At 36.5% G+C, this 22,390-nt stretch overlaps 3 protein-coding genes across 3 annotated transcripts; 2 read left to right on the top strand and 1 right to left on the bottom strand.

Moving 5' to 3' along the window:
• Nucleotides 1-3,248: 3,248 nt before the first annotated feature.
• Nucleotides 3,249-12,196, top strand: LOC131770975 (intraflagellar transport protein 52 homolog). Its single transcript, XM_059086726.2, has 15 exons — nt 3,249-3,306; nt 4,254-4,390; nt 4,857-4,944; nt 5,302-5,431; nt 5,730-5,805; nt 6,273-6,341; nt 6,799-6,925; nt 7,521-7,607; nt 8,135-8,203; nt 8,496-8,573; nt 9,352-9,431; nt 9,986-10,073; nt 10,770-10,878; nt 11,029-11,174; nt 11,671-12,196. The coding sequence occupies exons 1-15, from the start codon at nt 3,265-3,267 to the stop codon at nt 11,719-11,721; spliced, it is 1,377 nt and encodes a 458-aa protein (XP_058942709.2). The 5' UTR covers nt 3,249-3,264; the 3' UTR covers nt 11,722-12,196.
• A 718-nt stretch (nt 12,197-12,914) lies between these two features.
• On the top strand, nt 12,915-14,702 carry LOC131770976 (glyoxal reductase-like). Its single transcript, XM_059086728.2, has 3 exons — nt 12,915-13,102; nt 13,269-13,754; nt 14,273-14,702. Exons 1-3 carry the CDS (start codon nt 12,993-12,995, stop codon nt 14,700-14,702), a joined length of 1,026 nt encoding a protein of 341 aa, XP_058942711.2. The 5' UTR covers nt 12,915-12,992.
• A 278-nt stretch (nt 14,703-14,980) lies between these two features.
• Nucleotides 14,981-21,593, bottom strand: LOC131770977 (palmitoyl-protein thioesterase 1). The gene is made up of 11 exons (XM_059086729.2): nt 21,425-21,593; nt 20,468-20,577; nt 19,959-19,997; nt 18,643-18,731; nt 18,226-18,296; nt 18,043-18,130; nt 17,335-17,349; nt 16,945-17,035; nt 16,345-16,443; nt 15,947-16,018; nt 14,981-15,554 (listed from the first exon to the last, which is right to left on the bottom strand). Exons 1-11 carry the CDS (start codon nt 21,528-21,530, stop codon nt 15,432-15,434), a joined length of 903 nt encoding a protein of 300 aa, XP_058942712.1. The 5' UTR covers nt 21,531-21,593; the 3' UTR covers nt 14,981-15,431.
• Nucleotides 21,594-22,390: the final 797 nt, after the last annotated feature.

Genomic DNA, 22,390 nt, shown 5'->3' with positions numbered 1-22,390 from the left:
TGAGATAATGTTGTCATGTCCGTCAGGATAGCATAACTCGGAATCGGTAAAAGATTTGCCGGCAAGCTTGCTCACCAGGCTCCACCAGCTTCTAGGGTCTGAGGTTTTGAGACTCATCACCTTGCGGGCGAAGAATTCCTTCTTGCGCTTAGAGATTGCTATGCGCACTTTATTCCTGAGGAGTCGCCATCTATCGTTAGACCCAGAATGATATGCGCGCTGCCGCTTCAGGGTTAATGATTTAATTTCGGCAGACATCCAGGGTTTGTCAGTCGGATGTAGTTTGACACTCTTCGCCGGGAAGTAAATGTTGATTGCGTTGCAGAGGTCGTCAGAAAACGACGATGTCAGACTGTACACTAACCCATCTCCCAAAGGCGTTGAGTGCCGACACTGGAAAGTGTCAAAAATTCACTTTCTTTTTGAAAAAAAGTCTCAAAATTAAGGGAATCATTGTAACATCATTTCCTTCCTCTCCATGGCTTATTCAGAACCTCTTTTAAGTATCATGACATGCGTAACCCTTCAACCCCTCAGGGTGACTAGCAACTGGTCTCTCACTGAGAGCTGTTGATTCAAACGTTAGTCTCATGAGGATTAACGAAATGATCGCAAACTTGTATTGAAAAACAAAGTTCTTGATTTTAATTAAATTCTCTTTGTTATTACCTTAAGATATGTACAGAGACCAGTGTGGAGAATGTGAATGCTGAAGTTGGGGTGTATTTCAGTGTTGTTAGGTATAAGCGCTCATTCAAAAGGCGTGCAATGCTGTCCAAAAAATCCAGAAACTTTTCGTTTTGGACGAAAATCTGTTTTTTTCATGTAGTAACTTGTCTCCTTGAATGTGTCCAAATTTTGGTCGGCTGACAATACACTTTCTAAAATAGAGTTCTTTTAAATGCTGATCATGAAGAAAAGAAGCAAAACTAGCTTAAAACTTTCTTAGGTAAAAATTTAAAAAAAAAGCGTTGCCGTTGAGAATGCTAGACAGTTGCGGACCGCCACTTGCGCTAGAGCGGTCAGGAAGGTCCTCAGAAGTTTAGAAAGTGTACACGAGGCGAGGCGCGCTCCCTCTTCCGAGCTTAACGCGTGCATCTACACGCAAGCATCCTCTTTCTACGTTGTGATTCTTCCTTTGATCACCTGTTGCGCAAACGGGATTGCACCGTGGCAATTAGAAATCAATTAGCCGATAACGCAGAAGAGCCTTTCTTTGGCAAATTATATATACGTGGGCTAATTAGGGAGTGAGGTTTTGTGCAGGCGCAACGGTTAAGAGGATTAGTGAGCTATTATTGCTTTGACAGTGAAAACTTCTTGTGCAGGCTTGAAAGTTATCGGTAACTAACTTTCTGTCAAAAAAAAAAAAGATTAAAGCTAAGAGGGTCAAAAAGTAATACCTGCCGTCCTTTAGTTATATGTCATGAATATTTTGCGATGGTCCTTGGCTTCCAATATAAAAATAACTTGTCAATTTGTTCTCAAACGCATTTCATATCGAGTTTGCCGTTCAATGATATTCCATTGTTGTCTCCCTTGGCAACCAGTCATGTGAAAAATTGCAAAACAATTCTTGTAACAATAGACCGTGTCATAAATTCGGTCGGGTTATCATTCCATTCAACGACAATTTGCTTATGTAAACAGAAACAGAATATCTCTGTTGCTTGACGTTGTCGAAACTTCAATTCTCTGGCTTATTTCGAACTGAGGCATGTAGCGAATTGCGATCGATTTGATGCGGGCAATACGATAATGTGATAATGAAGGCATTGCACGATTGTAAAGCGGATCTAATCGAATTCAACTGTCGGGAAGGACACTCAGGATATATACAACAATTGACTTAACCGCAGTTCCAAGTCCTTGAAACGACATGGTAACACGCATTGATCATTCTAACTGGCCCCTCAAGACCAGAGTATCAAACTTGCAGCGCCCTAAATCCGTGTGCATATTACCGATGCATCCGTTGAAGACAGATGTTTATACAACTCCAGCTCGAGTTTCCAAGGCCCTAGAGTACACGCAAGATAAGAGAGGCTACATTTTCACGAGGATGCCGCAAGAAAAGCTTACTGTGTCAAATATAAGGACGACTATTTCCCCGTCAAGATCGCTGTCCAGGACTTCCTTGTATACAACTTCTCAAACTCCTTCGAGACTGACCCCAGATACAAGTTCTATGAGAAATACAAAGAGAGCTCTAGACGCCGGGTCAAGTATGTCAACACTACGAAGTCAAACTACGGAAAGTGGCAGCATCTCGCTTGTTCCGGGAGTTTTTCAAGGCAGAAATCCAAGACCGAGAATTTTTGTTCGGTATCGCCAATTATCGTCGGAAGAAAGGGTCATAGAATGGCTCTATAAATACTGTACACATCCGTTAAAGACATTACCTCTGCTATGATTAAACCGAATCAAGGTCATCATTTCGTAAAACTGTAACCAAAGAAGATAAATCTATTCACCCTTTCAGTTTCTCCAACTCCGACAGCATGGTACTTATAAAAACATAACCTGTGGCTTGTTGCGTACATAATCCATAAGATGCATTTTACTGCATGAAAGGAATACCTTACATTTTTTCTACGTTTCACCATCAATTGAATATGGTAAATATTTTTATCGGAATAAATTGATTAAGGAGTCAAATCTCAGTGTTAAATAATTTACTTATTTGATTACTTGAAAATTAAGATAGCATCAACACTACTTCACCCTTTTAGATGTCACTATAAACGTTAGAAAGCAGAGATTTGGTTACGTAGAACTATGTAATCAGTAAAGGTAAGTGGTAGGCGTGATAGGAAAGAGCCTCTTTCCTCCCCCCCGCTTAAATCTCGTTAGCGAATTCATCCAAGCATATTGTGAAACTGGCCTTGCATAATATTTGGTCTCGAGGTTTTTTTTTTTTTTTTCACAAATGTTTTCATCAGTAAAGCTCTTGGCGATATTTTCGGACAACCACTTAATTATGTTTTGTCGCGAGTCGATCATTAACAAATTAGACTCTGTTGGGGGAGCAAGAAGTCTGTTGCTAAACCTTAATATTTAACCCCACGTTGTAATCTCTATCACTTCCTTTAAGCCAAGTAGAAGATTCGAGAGCTGTGCACATGTCACTTGAAGTAATATAAAGCAAAAGCGATCAAAACAAAAAAAACATCCAGGGTCATCCCTTTCAACATATCTAGCGGGAGTACAAGGCCCGGCCTACCTAACGGCCTCCCTGGGAACTAGTCCAAATTTTTGCTCCCTATGATCGCCAAGATCAAAATGGCGCCTGGAACAACAACACAGGTAGGAAGTTGGCAAAGTTTACCCGAAAAAGGTTCCTAAATACTTAAATCAGTCAGAGATAATCTTCTAGAATTTGCATAAAATAATCGTATTTTATTGCAATCCTGTCGGAAAGTATGTTTCGCTTCTTTATACGCTGATTTTCTCGCTTGAAAAATCATTTGGAAAATCGAGCGTCTATTTATTTTGAAGCGGATTATGTTGCTAAGGAATTCGAGAAGCCCACCTTGAGCTTCAAATAATTACTAAAACGCAGTGATTTGTTTTTCCCTCGATAATTTAACCTTCTTCAGTGCTTAAGGAATGTGAATTGAGTTCATTTCAGCTGGTTCAACCGCAGCTGAAGAACAAATATAATATTACCGTCTGGAAAGTAATGGGAAAATTCATTTCTTTTGTTGGTCTTGCATTTCAAACAGAAATGATCTGTAAAATTAATAATATTTCGAGGAAAACAAAACTGTTTTAGTTTAGGGGAAATAAGAAACAGTGCTGAATTTCTTAAGTTTTATATTTAATTTGCAGCCCAACTCGGACATTCCTCACTTGTAAAACCATCGACTGACCAACTGCAAATACGCTTTTCAATCAACCATCAGTATGCATTTTCTAGATGAGGTTCCTTATACATTTCTTAAGAATTTGTTCAGCAATCAAGAGCTTCTTTAGGTGGTGATCATTTCCCTTATTCTCATGACCCTAATGAGGGATCGTTAGGAGAAATTAGATGCAAGTCACTCATTTGGTCTCAGGGTTAAGTCTTTCTGTCTTAGTTGTCTGAGATATTTAGAGATCAGTTTTGAAAATTCTCATACAATAAAAAAGCCAAACTGCAAACAACTCTCAAATTTAAATTATTGTAAGTTGTAAGTCTTAATTACTATAAAAATTGATTTATTTAGGGGACTTGTAACATACATTTTGCTTTTTTCATAATTCTACTCTAGGATTCCAACAATGAGAATACTGAAGGGCAGCAGAGCAATACAATTATCTTTAATGCATCCAAGGGAGAACTGTTCACGCCAAATAATGGTTTTAAATCACTGGTCAGAAAACTGAGATCCAATTGGAAAGTTATCACGTATGTACACATAATACATTCCTGTTATTAACTAACATTCAAGAAGATACTTAACCCCTAACACTCTAACATCAGAGTACATATTCTCCACACTGTTCTCTGTACATCTTCTCTGATAATGAAGTGGAGAATATGTTTAACAATCAAGACCTTCCTATGCTGGCAATCATTAATATTTGATTCAGTGACATTTATGTAAGAAGAAATTTCATGATTGTCACCCTGAGGGTTCAAAGGTTGAAGTGAACAGAAGGCCCCTATAGCTATCATATATTTTTTTATCAAATACAAGTTGACAGGAAATTTTAAAATCAGTGGAATGGAAACAGTTAAATATGTATCCCCTATAGTAAGGATATAGAATTATATGTTTCTAACTTTCACAATATTGGGTTGGGTGAGTGAATCTAATAAGGCTTGTCTTTATAACACTTTTGCTCATTATTTTTACATACAACTTCAATAGTAACAAAGATGAAATTACCTTGGAGAGAATTATAACAGCCAAAGTAATCATATTTGGCGGACCAAGAAGAAAGTTTACTGCTTCTGAGGTAATATATGAGCTATCACCGAGTACATGACTTATAGAAATTTCTTTACGAATAGTCAGTTTATTTTTCTCAAAATGTGTCCCATCCTCTCCCCCTGAGGATTTAATTTAAGCCCTCTCACCTTACTCCTCTAATAATTGCACCTCCTGTTCCATTTGATTATTTTGGCTTTGAAGAGAATATTAAGTCAATGGTGAGTATATATAATTATATAATAAAGCAACCTAGCTTGCCAAGTGTGAGTGAGAAGCTAGTGATGTATTTCTCCCCCTTCCCCCTTACTTGAAAGTCCTGTTTACGCAGCTCAGCAGTGAAAGAAGAAATGATGAAATGATGCTGTTTTTTTTTTTGTTTCAGTTTGAAGCACTAAAGCAGTACATTGAAAAAGGAGGAAGCCTTCTGATCCTACTGGGAGAAGGAGGAGAGAGTCGTTTTGACACTAACATCAACTTCCTGATAGAAGATTATGGAATCATGGTGAACAATGGTCAGTATGTAACAGCTGTACACCATTTCAAACACTTCTTACAGATGTTTTTTAAAATTTTACCTAGTCCCTCTTATGTAACCTTTTGCCAATTTGTCAGGTGTCCCTAAAAGTTGATCTGTAGTATAGTTTTACATTCCTAAGGTGAAGGAATCACTGTGAAAGTAAAGTATATAGCCCATGATTACTACACAATGATCCCTGTGACACCTAATGTGTAAACACAAAATTTGCCACAGCATAGGTGTTGCTTGTTGTTGTCATTGTTTTTCAACCACAAAATTATCTTGATCCACAGACTCAGTTGTGAGAACTGTGTATTACAAGTATTTCCATCCTAAGGAAGTTTTGATTTCGAATGGAGTCCTCAACAGGTAAGTCATGACTAAGATAACTTCTTACTAACCAAGGATGAGGGCTGTATTGAAGAATATTGGCCCAAGGTTGTGGCAGTATGAACTGAGTGCAACTAGGACTGGCCAATATTACTCAGTGCGGCTTGAGCAATCAAGGTTCAGAAATATTCTATTATATAGCACTCACAGCAACTTGTTTATTTTGAACTTGTGGGCTTTTGTGAACATAAATACATAGCTTATGACAGTTTCTGTGGAAATGTTCTGTATGGCAAAATACTAGCCAAGTAAGACCAAATCAGAATGTTGGGATTTACCTCAGGACTGTCTTGCCACATGATAATCGTAAATACTTAATATATTATACAACTTAAAATGCAAACAGACCATTAAAAATATTTTGATTGCTTTCATATGTGAAATTTTCTATACCTAAAGAACGACAGATGTTGACACTGTCTTTTTCTGTTCTAACTTGTTAATAGAGAGATCAATCGAGCAGCTGGGAAGTATGTTCCAGGATCATCAGATCTTGACAAGACAGATCTTGGACAGTAAGTTTCATGTAAAAGTTGGTCGGTATGAAAGTGTGTCTCCAGTAAGATACAAAGCAAATGGAAAGTAAAAGGGATATACAGTTGCTGAATACATAGCATGTTGAGTGCTCTCCAAACTTTTCAAATGCTTCATATATCAGTGAAGCCACGCTGAAGCATGAAGTGTTGGTGGATGTCAATTTTAACTGGGTAATTAAAATGTTGCCTAAAAGGAAATCATCTCTGCTGTGCTTCTGATCAATGTATTGATACGCGTACATGTATCAGTTATTACCGTGTGCAAGAGGAGTACAAAGCAGGCCTTTACAATTGAATTATAATTACAAATTTATTAGCTATGCTATAATTTCCTGTCCTTTAGAGGTAATAATCACACAGATATACTGTATATAAAGGTCAGAGCAATCATAATTTTCTTAACATATTTTGGTCAATTTTTCCTTTCTTTTGACAGATCTCTGACATTTGTTTATCCTTTTGGTGCAACACTGAATGTAGTGAAACCAGCCATTTCTGTTTTATCAACTGGTAGTGTGTCCTTCCCACTTAACAGACCAGTTTGTGCCTTCCACTCATCAAGAGTAAGTTTGATGTGCCAATTTTGCTCTTAAAGATTTCCTAACTTCTGCACAGCTGCAATGTCTATGGTGTGTAAATCTCTGATCGTCTTTCAAATTTAGAGATGGTCAACTGTTACCCTGTGGACACTTTATGACTACACACACTCTTAATCTTGGGCCAAAACTGCAAAGAATTATTTTTAGGAAACAACCTTTGCTTTAAGAGTACTTCAGACACTTTTTTTCCCAAGGAAAATTTTATTGTCTTGCTCTCTTTATTATGGACAAGTTGGCCAATAAATTAGCTGTTATGTTGTCTTGCATATCTAAATCTTAATAGGGTTTAGGCTTAACCTGAAATTAGTTACTAGTATTGTTTCTCTCCCCCTCCCCCTCCCCCTCCCCCTCCCCCTCCCCCCCTCCTTTACTATTGCCCGCTATTATGAGCTGTAAATGATGATCTCTCAAGGGCATTTTTTTTTAACTGCAGGATCAAATTGAGTGTATATAGTTGAGCCATCAGTCACTTTTTAGGATCTCTTTGAATTACTTTGCCTATTTCATTGCTCACCCTCCCCCTCCTTAATTTGATTTTAACATAAAATATTTTCCTTAGTATTCAAAAGGTAAATTGGTCATCCTGGGCTCTGTGCACATGTTCAGTGATCAATATCTGGACAAAGAAGAAAATGCAAAGGTTCAGGTTGGTAAATAAATAATATTTCAGGACAACAATTTTGTTATCATCCTTGAAAACTGTGTTTATTTTAAATTTATTCTAGTTTATCGTAGAACTATATACCACATAAGTGAATGGTGCTTTTTGTGCACTGATTGGCTAGTTTGGAAGTGAATAGTGAGTACTATTCACCTTTGTGTTGGTATATACTAAAACAATTATTCACCTCAGTGTCGGTGAAAATGGTGGATAATACCTCACTGCTTGGTAGCTTGGTAAATATCCACCCCTATTCACCTCCAATTTGGTGAATAATTGTTAATTTTTTTTTCAATTTTTTCTTTTTTTGGAGGGGGGGGTGGGGGGTGGAGAGGAGGGGGAGTTAAATTTGTTAGAAATGTATGGAAACAATACAGAGTATTAGATTGTAAGTTAGAGTGAGAGGGTTTGCACATTACTTACTAACAATTGATTTTCATGATACTTTTAAATATAGTTATTGTAGTACTGTCTGGTAAATTTACTATATGAGGACACATTTCTCTTTCCAGGATGTGATATTCCAGTGGCTCACATCAAATGACATACAACTCGATAATATTGATGCAGAGGACCCTGAGGTATTTTGATTTTTGTCATTGGTTATTTGACATGCATTAAAGGTTATATTATATTTTATCAGTTTCCCATAGTTTGTAGCCAGAGAGAGAAGTTTACCCCTTAAACTCTTAGAGTTGATCAACAAGTAAATTCTCCTGATAATCTCCATATGCTATCTAGTAAAATGGTAATTAGAACACTCGCACTTATCAGATAGCAGTTGTAATCTTGATTTAACACCAAATTCTCATAACTAATTCACAAGGAAAAGTGTAGTGGCCAGAGGGGAAATTAATGATTTGTCTATTTTAGATTTCAGACTACCATTACATCCCTGACATTCCCAGAATGTCAGAGAGGCTGAGAGTTTGTCTTCAAGAAGGAGATGAGGTACAGTATATGTCAATGTGTGATAATGGTGGATGATTGTCATCACAGTGTTGTCTTACATTATAACAGGCAGAGGAACATATCATTGTCTGCTTTAAGTCCTGGAGACAATGGCTACTTGTTAATAATCATTTATTTGTGTTAGGTAGCTGTAATCATATCTAAGACAATACAGTTGTCATTAGAAGTTGGTAGGTGGTAGAAACCCACTGGCTGTCAGACTGTTTTGCACTGGCTATTTTCTGAATTGTGATCAAAGACAGAAATTAAGTATTAATGAACTGACTCTACCACAAATGTCTGGCTAAAGAAAGTTACTCATTGTCCCAAAATGCTAAGAATCAAATCTCAGAGTGTTTCAAATTTATTTTTTTTGGGGAGAGCATGCCCTAGGCCCCTCTAGAAGGGCATAATGCAAAGCAACACATCATGTTTGCTATGCAAGCATAATTCAATTAAGCCACCAACTCAGTTCAGATTATACATCTATTACATTTTCTACTGACAACAATGTGTCACTGAAGCCTAATACTAAAAACCCATGAGCTACAGTTGATTGGGAAGTCTGATTGTCCATGTAAGGGTAGAGCTAAAGAGAACTGTTGTTGGTGATAGGGATGAGTGATTTTATAAGCGAAGAGGAAGTTTTTGTCAGAGACGTCACATGTGGATCTGACCTTAGAGCGGGTGTTCTCTATGGGGTGTGCAACTAAGGTAGATTTTATGTTTGAAAGTTTTTAAATTGGTAATCTTACAGTGTGACACTTGTTCTTTACAGAGTGTTGGATCAGATATCACAAAAATGTTTGACGAAAATCTGTTCAAACTTGACACAAGTGTAGTTCCAGCTGCCATAAGGTAAAGACATTAAAAAAATCCCTAAAAGTTGTCTCTGCTGCCTTTTTTACTGATTATATTTTGCAAGTTTGTGTTTACTCTGGAAGTGAAGATCTAAGAGAAAGGGAGATCATGATCAGCTCACCAACAACCCTTATGTATATTTCAATCATAACAATTGCTCTCACCTCAAAGCCTTCCTTTCAAGGTTTGGACTTTGTGTGGTGGATTTTAATTAGAAAGTAACGCCCAAGGAGCAAGAACAGAGGAAAGCCAATGTAACAGTACAATGCGATCACGATATTTGCTAGCAGGAACCATGGGTTTCCTTGGCACCTTTAGTAACTTGATATTGATTAAACTTATAACAAGATAAACAAAGAATGATGATACAAAACAAAGGGTGGTAAGGGTTTGAGAAAAATGTTGTGTAAACTAAAACTTCAGGAACACTTTCCTCAAACAGCACAATCACAGTATTGAATAACAGTCATTGATCACTTTTGAATAAAATTGCATACTGTTAAGTTATTTGATAAAGGCTGACATTTCTGAATGTTTTTCCTATATCACAGAGCATATGAAGACCTTAGAGTGAAGCATGAACCACTTTTACTAATAACTCCACAGTTTGAGACTCCTCTTCCACCACTTCAGCCTGCGGTAAATTAATCAGTCTCCTTCAAATTGAATTTAGTTATTCTGAAAATAAAAGCTCTATAGCATGAAAAATAAGCGCTGGTCTGCAAATCTTAATAAGTTTTAGTCAGTTAAGACATTGTCTTCATTAAAAGAGTAAGATTTTTATAAAAAATTAATTTAAAAAAAACTACAGACATGTGCATGGCATAATGGGCATACCATGCCACAAGCCATTCAAGAATCAGCACTTTGTGAAATCTAAATGATTTCATATCACATCTCTTACAAAGTTAGGGGTATTGAAATCTTCTGATCAGTACTACAAGAACCATGCTCTTCCTGGCTATGTGCTCAGGATTAGTTTTCCTGTAATTTGTAAAAATAGTTTTAAAATGAGTGACTGTATAGAGAGTTATGTTGGATCTTTTTCCCCTTGTTTTGCTCCTTGATTCTTCAAGAAAACTCAAGTCATTCTCTCAACCAACTTGATGTAAAATGTTTTATTTTCACACCCTTAGATATTCCCAGTTTTTCCACTAAGTTCTCATTAGCTCCATTTGGTATTTTCCTTCACTCTGATTGAACTCTGTGAAAATTTCTTGAAGTGTTCATTCTTGTTTTAATTAGGAGAGTTATTACTTTCTCTTGAGAGATACATGAAAATTAATGAGAGAATCTAAAGTGACTCACTTGATAATTAAATTTTTTTTCTTACAGGTGTTTCCACCAACATTTCGTGAGCTACCTGCTCCAGCATTGGATTTGTTTGATTTGGATGAGTGTTTCTCATCAGAGAAGACAAGACTAGCTCAGATAACCAACAAATGTGAGTGCACCAATATGCAAAAATATTATTGGTGGTTATTTGAGAGAAAATCTACTCCCATATTTGGTGGAGTTGCAAGGACTACCAGGTTGTGTCTGTCCTCTCAAAGGGTAGAAAAAATATTTTAGAGTTAATTTGTCCTTTTTTTAGGTACTGAAGATGATCTTGAGTATTATGTCCGTGAGTGTGGTGATATCCTGGGAGTTTCCAGCAAGCTGCCGGCTTCCTCCAGAGATGCTAGACATATACTGGATTACATTTTCCATCAAGTTGTGGAGTTTAAAAAATTGAATCAGGTCAGTATTTGACTTTCATTGCTTGAATTTACACTTCACATAGCTACAGGAATCTAAGCTTAACTTTTTTTTTTTATCTAAGGCCACCATTTAAGGAGGCAAAATCATTGTGTGATCACCAGAAATAAATTAAAGGTTGTTAGAGGAAAAAGATAGGGAAGGAAAATTGCGTGAGCTATCATATCACTGACCACTCTACTTGTCTTTGAAATAAGTGGGACTGCTGTTTTTTCATTTGTCATATGATTAGCAGTTGGGAACAATAAGGCAAATTTTTCTTTAAAGTCAGTCACTAAAAGTTTTCCTAGTCACCATATGGACTAAAACAGGTACAGAATGGAGTACTTGGCTGTCTAAGTGGACTTAAAAAGCTTGATCCCTTCTGTGACAAATTCTGGGAACAATCTAATGGTAGAAGCCTGTGCTACAGATTACATTTTTTTTACCATAACTATAGTACCTTACTATGGACTTCTTTGATTCCTATTTGGTGTAGGAACCCCCAGATGATCCTTCAAATGAACCTGACTTTGCAGACGCCATGTGAAATAGTCACATTCAGATCTTGATTAATATAAAAGCCTTTGTGGAAAAGAGTTGTCATAAACTTATTTATTAAAGTGGTCTATAGAGATGCCAGCCAGATTAATTGAAGGACAGTCCTTTAGACAACTTTTTTTCGGTAGGAAATTTTGCCTCACTAAGGGAATCTTCTGGTTTTAACTACCTCCACCCTTCAGAGCATTGGTGTTTTTAGCTTCTTACAGGCTTGATTAAACACCAAATTCTCTAAGTTAATAATGTAAGATAACAGGTGTAGAAGTGAAAAGGAAGGATTTTGAAGCTGATTATGTGAGTTATTAACTAAAAGGAGCTGTGCAGTGATGGAATAATTCATTTTTAGCTTTATTAAGATTGGCTTGTAGTTTAGAGCCAATTTTGATTGAATGTTGTAAAACCATATGAAATGTAAATATGCATACAAGTTGAATTAAAAAATAAATGGTACTTCGCATGAAAGTGGAAGATGTCATGTTACTGTTTTACAAACTAATAAGATCTGCAAAGCCCTAGAGATAAATAAATAAGATGTTGACATGTGTCTGGTCTGGGACAGTATGCAGATGACATCAAATGTGGTAAAACTACGGCAAGTGGAGGTCTCATGCCATTTGGGGTGCCCCTAAATTGTTTTGGCTATATTTTCACGCCTTCTTTGATCTGTTACTTAATCCTTTAACTCCCAGAAGTGATGAACATGAAACTTCTGCCAATGATATCCTTAAATTATCCAGTAGACTTCTAATGAGAATATTCAAACTTATCAGCTAGAAGTTGTTATCTTCATCTAACACCAAATTCTCATAACTAATTTATAAGGATATGTGTAGCAGCCAGAGGGGAGAATTAACAATCAGATCTTGGGAGGTAAAGGGTTTAATGGTGGATGACTATAGAGTAGGATCTTTTCTTGAGTTTGAGCCAAGTAATGAATTGAGTTATATGATGGTGGGGATTCCCTGCCAATTCCCTGCACATGGTGGGAAGTGGATATTCCACAAATCCTTTGAATTTAAACTATGTAGAACTGATAATTCGGTTCTCCTTAAAAACTTTTTCTGGAAAAAGAAAAAGAAAAACAATCAGCACAAAATTATTGAAACATGCTACTTCCGGCTTCCTACCCTTTTATTTTTGGGCAAGATTCTTCAGAAGACTGGTAACTAAGGCGAATGAAAATAACTTCAAAACACTGATTTTCTCAGCGGCGGCGATATCGGAAGACATACAAGAGGTCACGTAAAATATTATCAAGAAATGATTCGGTGGAGAAAACCATTTTCCTCTCCGAAGGTAACCACTCGAACATTTTGTATGGTATCTGTCAAAACAGCGCGGTTTGCAATCCAGCAGGCTTGGAAGCGAAGGTGAGTCCGAGAAATTCCTATTGTACACGCTAGCAGCCATGTCGAAAAAGAATTATTTGGAATTCCTCTTACTCCTTAAGTTTGTTAGCGTCTAACGAGAGATGACTAACCTAATTGTTATTTTATTGATTGTGCCCCTCTCTTTGGCCGATGAAACGTGTAACAGGGACGCTGATAAGTGTGAAGACAAAGCTTTCAAAGTAAAACACGCGAAGTTGTACTCCATAGCTCCTTCTAGAAGTGAGTCTGATGTCAATATTTCTTCAGCTTTGACTCTTAACGACGGCGTAAAAATCCCCATCTTTGGATTGGGTGTCTACCAAGCAGGATCTGGCGTGGAAACTAAAAATGCCGTACGATGCGCTTTGGAAAATGGGTACAGACAAATCGACACTGCTGCTAGATACAAAAACGAGGACAGTGTTGGTGAAGCCATCAAGGAAAGCAAAATTCCACGAGAAGATATATTTGTGGTCACAAAGTTATATGACGATGATCACGGCTTCGACAGAACGCTAGCAGCGTTCAATAAGAGCTTAGGAAAATTAGGAATGGAATACGTGGACTTGTATTTGATGCATTCCCCGGTTCCTGATAATGTAATATCCTCATGGAGTGCTATGGTCAAGCTACGACAGCAAAGACTAGTTAGGTTTGTAGAAATCTTCATGTAACCGTTGTGCGATGAATGATAATGGGTTTTTTTTGTCTCAATTTGTCAGAATTTATTTGAAGTTTCACTGTTCATACAAGCAGGGTAAGTCTTGTTTAGTAGAGAACTGAGAAGGCTTTGACTTCAAGCATGCCCACATCACCTCCTCCTCCCCCTCTGCCTGTCTTAAGGTACACTTTCGTGCATTGCCTCAGGCACACATAACATGCCATCATTCAAATAGTGACGTTAAAAAATACTATCTCAGGAATGTTATTTGCACTTCTGAAAAATGCTGTAGTGGTATGCTTGGGGAACTCCCATAATAAGAAGGGACCAGATTGCTTGTCAAAAATTTTGAAGGATTTTCCCACTTCAGCACAATGGAAGTGTTTACTATGAAGAGTTCAGACTTGGCTTAGAATGAGTCTATTGCCACTGTAAAAGAAAAAGAGATCAAGAAGTGTCTAAGTCATGCTAATTATTGGTAATAAATATTTTGAAATTTTTCTCCACAGGTCAATAGGTGTGTCTAACTTTGGTATTCACCACCTTGAAGAACTAAAGAAGCACTCAACTGTTATGCCCTCTGTCAACCAGATTGAAGTTCATCCCTTTTTACAAGAAAGTGATGTGGTCAACTATTGTAAAGAGGAAGGCATTGCCATCCAGGCTTACTCACCATTGACAAGAGGCGAGAAACTTGACCACCCAACAATTAAAGCTGTTGCTGATAAGCATGTAAAAACTCCAGCACAGATATTATTGAGATGGTGTGTACAGAAAAACTATATCTGTATTCCAAAGTCTAGTCAATCATCTCGCATTGTAGAAAATGTCAGTATATTTGACTTTCAACTGTCTACTGAGGACATGAATGTTTTAGATGGGTTAGAGGAAGGATTTAGGACTGGAAGACCTAAAATACAAGAGCCTTGGAAGGGATAGAAAATAAAGAATTATGCTTCAGAAACCATATTATGTATGTAGAGGGGTCCAGTATGCAAGTTTGATAAGATTGTTGCTAGAAAATTAAAATGTAAGGGGGGGTAGAGAAAGGGGGGATCAAAGAGCCCAAGAGAGAGGGAGGTTGTTTAGGTTATTTGCACTCAAGCTAAGAAATTGTCAATTAAAAGTGGAAACAAAATTTGTGAAACACTTAAGTTTTAACATTGTAAAACACTTTAAAAACAGGTTTTAATTACAGGCAATAAGGCTCTAGATATAGTAATATTATAAGATAAAACTGCATTGAATAAATTACATTAAAACAAACCAAAGTTAAGGTATTTATTTGGAACAAGATTTGGCAAAATTGTTCCTTAATTTGCTATGGTATTATTTAAAGTTAAAGTATTTAGTTAATATAGAAATAAAATTTTTATGTATCTTAGTTTTGATTGTTTACACTGTAGTTCCTTTCTACTTTAAATTTCACAAGTAACTAACACTAGTCTGTATGTGATCTCAAGTGCTATCAAAGTATCAAAAAATCATTCTACAAAAATGTAAAATACTCAGTCACGCATTTACAAACACTCTATCATCTAACCATCATTAATCAGTACTTTTTTAAGCAATAAGGGCTAAACAGTCAACAGTCGTATGATTGTCTGATGAAAAATCATTAACTGTTCAAACAACAGAGTGTAGAGCTTCTTTAACCATCTTGTGAATTTACTTCAAAAATGGTATGATCTGTTTATTAAAAAACTCTTCAGTAAATTGCAGGTGATCCCCATCTGCAGTTAGGAAATGGAGTTTGTTGTCTTTGTCCATTTGCTTTAGTCCAAGCCAATCCTACAATATGAAAGGAAACAATTTATAGAAAATATTTCACAATCACAGTCACAGTCTGAGTAGAATTGGAAATGGTCAAATGTAGTTTCTGTTGTATTTGACATTCAAAAAGTAGTCAGGATGAAAAAGTTGTCTTGTTCCATTTTTGCAACCTTGATGAGACAGTTTTAATTGGTGAAAACTTCCATTCAAACAGACTTGTCTCTATTTTTCTCAATACAATTCAACAGTTAATTGTGAATAAGAAAAATTTTGCAAATTTAAGTTGCTTTCTTCACTCTAGACCCATCTTTGAAGTAGGTACTTTTCCAAACTTGGAAGATGCTAACATGACTCGTATCTACCTGTAGACCCTCAATATGATTATTTAAAAAAAGAGCAGAGTTGCCCACCTCTTGGTACAATGGACTCTCTTGCAGAGTATATTTCTCCACACCCTGACCAGGCTTATAGAAACCAAACCACTAGAGAGTTAAAAAAAAGCAACATTGTCAGGGCAATAAGGAAAAAGAAGATATAAATAGCTCTTTAAGAACCTGTTCTGCAATTGATTGTAAACATAACTGATGAGAGTAATTTGACTCAAAGAACTGTTATTTTGAACTGTTGTCTTTACTAGTTTTACTGATCTTTTCTAAGGTTGATATAAAACTTTCAAAAATATGAAACACCATCACATTCCAATTACAGAAGAAAGGTATGTAAAAATTAAAATCAGTTAGCCTGTGGATTTCAAGACAGATCACTTCATCCCCCTTAGAATCCCTATCTTCATGGAAGTAGCTCATACCTCAGATTCCTTGGGATCAACCATGGTGTCTTTGCCAAACATGACCATCACAAAGTTCTTTAATTTCATCAGGTTCTCTTTATACTGAGGAATCTTCTCCTGTTAATTTTAATAATAGGGCCCATTTCTCAGATGAAATCAATAAAAGGTAATTTCCTCTGAAACAGCATACCATACCAAACATACAATATTCAACTGAAATCCTTTTCACTATGGATGATATAACTCTTAAACCTTTAACTCCCATGAGTGACCAAGACAGAATTTCTCCTTACAATATCAATACAATATCAAGCAGACAAGTGATGAGAATAAAGAAAAATATCAGTCAGGAGATTATAATGATGATCCAGTTGATCCAAGTTGATCCAATACCAAATTCTCCAAACTAACATCACAAGAAATGTATGGGAGACAGTAAGGAGAATTACTGATGAGATCTTGGTAGTTAAAGGGTTTAACTCTCAGAAGTAATTAGCGTGTATTAACCTTTCTCTATAATATCCATGTATTACCCAGCAATGAGGTAAAGACAGTACTCAAACTTATCAGGTAGAGGCTGTAGTTTTGATTTTAAAAACCATGATTGAATCTATTCACCTTTTCTTGGTTTATATCAGCCAGGAACACACTTTTCTCTCTGTACTCTTCCTCATTCAGAGGGTCATGCCAGTACTCTGCTTGAACAAGGCTAAAAAATGACACAAATAAATAAAGGGGGTACGTTTCTGAAAAAACTGTAGTGCTGCCTTTAGTTAGTGAGAGAGTATAACAGGATAATTATGTATTTTCAACTGAGTTGATCACATAAATTGGCCACCATAAAGAGTTTCAAAGCTGATGTTTTGAGCATCAGTCCTTTGTCAAAATGCACTTCTTCCCAGCAAATCAGACACAAATAAAAAATCTTGAAGTTCTTAGTGTTCTTTCAGCTGTGAACTCTCACTGAAATCTTGATAATAATATTAATGACTTAGAGAAGATACTTACTTCTTTTGAATCCATCTGTAAAGGAATGGGGAAAAGGGAAAAAATAAGGAAATGGACAATAAATAATACAAATAAGATCTGTAACTTATCAAATATACATAATCACCTTCTTCAGCACAAAATATAGAGGCTTTCATGTATTCTAGCCAGTTGCATTTTCTATGGTATGGTTCAAACCCCTTCCACATCCAGGTGGCAATAGAAAGTAATTTTTCTTATAAAACATAACTTCATTTTCAGGCAGATAGGTGATAAAAGAAACAAAAACAACAACCTAGGGATATCATTTGATTGAATATCATTTTCTCAGAGCTGAAATGTTATGAAATTTAAGGAAGAAGGAAGTGGGGAGAATTGAATTTTTGGATCAATATTAGCATCTGAGCAACTGCCCACCTACCCCTCCCCTAACCCAACATCAACCTTAACTTGTTGTCAATTGACTGTTGCTGAGTTAGGGGAGGGGTAGGTGGGCAGTTGCCCAGATACTGATATTGATCCGAAGTTTTGATGTTGACAGTGAAAGGGATAATCATTCAGTGACAATTCAGAGAAACAGTTTGAAAAAGACAAATTTAAACCTTCTACTTGAATACATGAACATTTCTTGCAAGTTCTTTCTCTGGAGTCAGTGTTCCCAAGTGATGCTAAATAAAACTGACAGAACAAAATGAGCACTAGAACAATCAAATATAAAGGTTAACTCACGAATTATATGCCCCATAGTTAAGTAACTTTCTGAGCACAGAGCAAATGGTGGAATTTTCCCCAGGGCAATGAGGAAATCCAAAAACACCTGCACACAAAGAGTGAAAGGTCAAGAAATGAATTTCACTTGTTTCTAAAATTAATGAAGAGTTAAACAACATTTGTTAAACGTGAGTTTCTCACCTTGGTGCTGTCCACCAAAGCTTATCAAATTCAGCATGGGAGGGTTAGGGCATCTCTGAGCAACAGCACGCCTTAGAAAAACAAAACAAAAAGAAACAAAAACAAGCAGAAAAGTGATGAAACTAAAGAAATTATGGGCATTATGGTACAAATTTTGATTTAATAATGTTAACATTAATCTGACAATTTTTAAGAACAGACATGCATGTTTGATGCTGACAAAATCTTTGATTCATGTGACTGATGTAAATTTACAACTCCACCTTCTGCAACCTTTACAATAGAAAATAATTTTGTTTAAGGAATCACTTGGACAAAATTACAACCATAGACTCTAGGCAGCAAAGATATGACATTAATTAAATATCCACTGTAGGGTGCAATAAAAGAAAACAGTTTATGAGCACTTGTACTTACAAGAACTGTCCTCCTTGTGAAAACCCCAGTGCATTGTATCCATTTTTCAGCTTTGGATCATTAGCAACTTTGTCGCAAACCTGTTTGACCTGTTAGGAAAACTTCAATTTCAGGCAGTGTTGTGGTTAAATAATAAACCAAAAATTAGGTCTACCAATCCTTTTGGTTCCTTACTGCCTTCTTTCCAGTAACCCTTTTTATTACACCCATTTTGAAATCACTGATGGTCCCTGTAATCTGATTGGCTCTAATTGGTGCGATTTATTCACAAATTGCACCATTTTTTGCTTTAAATCGCATCTTTTCCCCAGCCAGTGAGGAGGCTACACTAAAAACAAAACAACCAATCAGACTTCAAGGCTTGTTTAAAGTAACCGATCATATTGCAGGAAGATGAAAGACATGGAGTATCATATGGCAAATTTTGCAACTTTTGTTTCCAAAACTCTTATTTTTTCCTCCCAAAAAATGGATGAATTTAATTTCAAACCAGCTCAGTATTGTATTAATAAAATATTTGAACTGACCAAGTCCTGTATTTGGGCGATTTCAAAATGGATGTAATAAAGTGGCAATTGAACCTCGTGTTGTGCAATTTTGGTCTGAAATCATACTTTTGATTTCAAATCGAACTCGCGCTGCGCGCTCGTTCAATTTTGGAATCACACGTATGATTTCAGCCCAAATTGCACTCCACTCAGTTCAATTACCATTATAAACTGGCTCTAAAAGTTATCAGCATCTCCATTCTTCTTACATTAATTGTTCATTAAAATCATGACAATTAACAAAACAATTGCCAACCTAAGAAGCATTGATTGTTAAACAAATTCTCCTTGTCAGTACCAAAGAAAGTGTAAAGAGAAGAGTGGGGAGAATATGGATACTGATGCTAGGATGTAAAGGAATAATATTATTGCTCATTATCATCATTGTTTCTCTCTCCCTCTGTTGACTAGTGCCCCTAGTCTCTTCTCCTTGAGAAAATATTTTGCACCAAATCTATGATTGGTGATTACATTCACACAGAAAAAAAGGAAGTGAGGGGAAACACAACTATAAACAGTGAAAAAACTCTAGCTAAGAAAACAGTCAATCCTACAACAATATTTTAACAAAATGCAAATCCTGATTGCACCATAAATACAAAATGAGGCAAACAGTCATTTTAAATAGAAGCTAAGTAGAACCAGTTTCTGAGTAAAACATTGTATAAAAAGTTTGTTCAAGAAATTTTGGCAATTTATGCATCATTCAATAAATGTTGCAACTGAATGAGCTGGAACTAAAAATGAACTGTAAAAATTATAAAGTACCTGGTCATTAACATTCATGAAGAAGCCATTCTCAGTGTCCTGAAATAAGAGAAACATCACTTTTAAGTGCAGTTGTTGTCACAGCCAAGTTATTGATAAAAAAAGATTTCTTTGAGAAATACTGTGCAGGTCAATGATAAAGAGACTAAATATGCCTGTAAAATGCATTAAGTACACATATAAAATCACATGCATGCTGGTGTTGACAAGAGAGCACACGCGCCTATTCTTGAACCTGTTTGTGTGTATAGTATGTATCAGCAAGCTGATTGTTTCTTCTACTGTGCCATGGCCATTGCTTACTTCAATGAGTATTGAGTATTTCAGTGATAAAAACATTTAGTTAAGCTGTATTGAATGACTGTTGATTGCCTTGAGTTTCTCTCTGCTGTGTTCATTTGTTCAACACTGTACTGTGGTCCTGTTAACTTTATCTAGTTTCCATTTAAGGTTTGCATGCCAAGGAAGATGGTGAAAGAAAACTGATTTTTTTTTTAACATGACCTTACCTGTATGACTGAATCTCCAATCATCAACGACCGTACATAAATACCAGGAATTTTATTTTCCAGCATTGTCTTGATTGATCCCATGCTCAGGGGGTTACAGCATGAATCACCTACGTGCAAAAAAATCAGCATAAGTTGGCAAATTTACTTGTATTGTACAGTGAAGTGTCAAGTCTGGATTTTCGAAATTATTGCCTATTGTATATTGCATTGCATCTTCAATGAGATCATACAAAACTATATGAATCTATGACAGAATTCACCCCTTTTGATAAACAAGAGGACTCCATCAATGGTTTTGAAATGCTGTAAGCAGTGCTTCCTTTCACTTAAATTTCTGCCAATGACTTTGAAAGAGGAGGGGGTTAGGAGGTTTAAAATATTGACCTGTAGTGAAAGATTCAGTCTCAGATTCAGATTTGTTACATGAAGGTAAATTCCCTCTATTTGAGTGTTGCATTATATTGCACACTTTTGGCCAAAAATTGATTTCCATGCGCATGCTCGAGATAGCAAATAAGACCAAAGACAAATATTCCCCAGAAATAATTTGTTTGAAGTGTTATGTCACTGCTACACATGTCACTAAATGCAAAACACTGGCTCTTAGAGTGTGTTGAGCACATTGAATAAACCAAATCTTTAGCTATTCACGGGTGACGACTGAATATTTTCAACAACGCAACGAGCAAGAAGAACGAAATTAAATTCCTTTGACCTTCCCTGCCACGGAACGACAATGAGCATTTCGCAAAAACAAACATAATCACCTTCCTTTTACGAAGTAAAAATTAACTTCTATCCTTTTCCTTTCAATTAAAACAATCGAACAGTCGGTCGAGGCAACTGGCTATCATGCCGAAAGCGAAATTCACGTCACCACAGGCCTGCAAATTGCCACTTAAAAATATTTTTCCGCTAAGGATCATTTCATTATATTCAGCCTTGTAAACTAACCCATTCCATGCCAGATTATTGCAGGTATTGTTCCATTGCCATCAGCACTGCAGAAAGCCAAAAATGAAGCGAGAACTACGGAAAAATAGGTAGTGCTACGATCCATCTTTATCTAAGCAGGGAAATTGCTTCGGGAAGGAAGAAGTAGAAAACTGTAGGAGACAAGTCGCGTGATTTGGTTCCATGCCCCTGTTAGGCGATCTATCCTCAGACCCTGGACACCAGCTTTCAAAGAAGTTTGGAAAAATGAATCCTGTGATCGCCTAGCATTCTCCAAAAGCGATACCTCTATTCATTTGTGTAAAAAGGCACGCAGAGTTACAGGAAAAAGAACCCTGTCGTCAAATTTACGCATAATATGCACAAACCTGCATAAAAAGATCTTTACATAGCTACTTTAACCAATAAGGAAACTCATGGACACCTTGATTTAACAAATAAAGAAGCCTTGAATGTGCTCTGTGAGCGGCTAGAGCACGAAAGAGGTGTAGAGAGAAACACGAGACTTATTCGAATGTTTCTCCCCACTTCTTGAGAGCTCTAGCTGGTTCCTAAGTGCTTCACAACAGAACAGAGCACAGTCAAGGCTTCTCTGTTTGTTTTATGATGAAGAATCCGTTAAATTCCCCATGCATTACTTTCAATTTTCAAAACAAACTTAATTTCCAAAGCGAACAACAGTGTCGTTAGCAAGCTTTATACCCTCATAAAGCACGCTACAATAAGCCACTCAGAACCCTGTTAGAATGGTTCAAATATTCTGATTGGCTGTACGAGAATAAAGCTGTCAAAAATGTCAAACCACGAATGTTCACATTTTGCAATAGTTTACAAACGTAATAGTTCGGCAGGTCGAATTTGACGCTTTTGCCTGAAGTTTTTTAGTCTCTAATACAGAACCTGAAGGTGAAATGTTCAGTGAAATCCGGGCGAATTGTGGCTCATGAAAAAACGCCAGCTTTTTCG

Source organism: Pocillopora verrucosa, chromosome 2 (genome assembly GCF_036669915.1).
Source record: "Pocillopora verrucosa isolate sample1 chromosome 2, ASM3666991v2, whole genome shotgun sequence".
NCBI lineage: Eukaryota > Metazoa > Cnidaria > Anthozoa > Scleractinia > Pocilloporidae > Pocillopora > Pocillopora verrucosa.
This window is presented reverse-complemented; position numbering and strand designations above follow the sequence as displayed.

Bases quoted from the DNA above. Each gene is read 5' to 3' on its own strand.
- LOC131770975 (XM_059086726.2), top strand. From the start codon at position 3,265: ATGATCGCCAAGATCAAAATGGCGCCTGGAACAACAACACAG. The intron at 5,806-6,272 runs GTAAGTCATGAC...ACTTGTTAATAG, and splicing joins TCGAATGGAGTCCTCAACAG to AGAGATCAATCGAGCAGCTG. The intron at 7,608-8,134 runs GTTGGTAAATAA...TTCTCTTTCCAG, and splicing joins AAGAAAATGCAAAGGTTCAG to GATGTGATATTCCAGTGGCT.
- LOC131770976 (XM_059086728.2), top strand. From the start codon at position 12,993: ATGATTCGGTGGAGAAAACCATTTTCCTCTCCGAAGGTAACCACTCGA. The intron at 13,103-13,268 runs GTGAGTCCGAGA...AACGTGTAACAG, and splicing joins CAGCAGGCTTGGAAGCGAAG to GGACGCTGATAAGTGTGAAG. The intron at 13,755-14,272 runs GTTTGTAGAAAT...TTTTCTCCACAG, and splicing joins CGACAGCAAAGACTAGTTAG to GTCAATAGGTGTGTCTAACT.
- LOC131770977 (XM_059086729.2), bottom strand. From the start codon at position 21,530: ATGGATCGTAGCACTACCTATTTTTCCGTAGTTCTCGCTTCATTTTTG. The intron at 20,578-21,424 runs GTTAGTTTACAA...TTTTGCACGTAG, and splicing joins AATAATCTGGCATGGAATGG to GTGATTCATGCTGTAACCCC. The intron at 18,732-19,958 runs GTACTTTATAAT...TTTTCCTAACAG, and splicing joins TCATGAATGTTAATGACCAG to GTCAAACAGGTTTGCGACAA.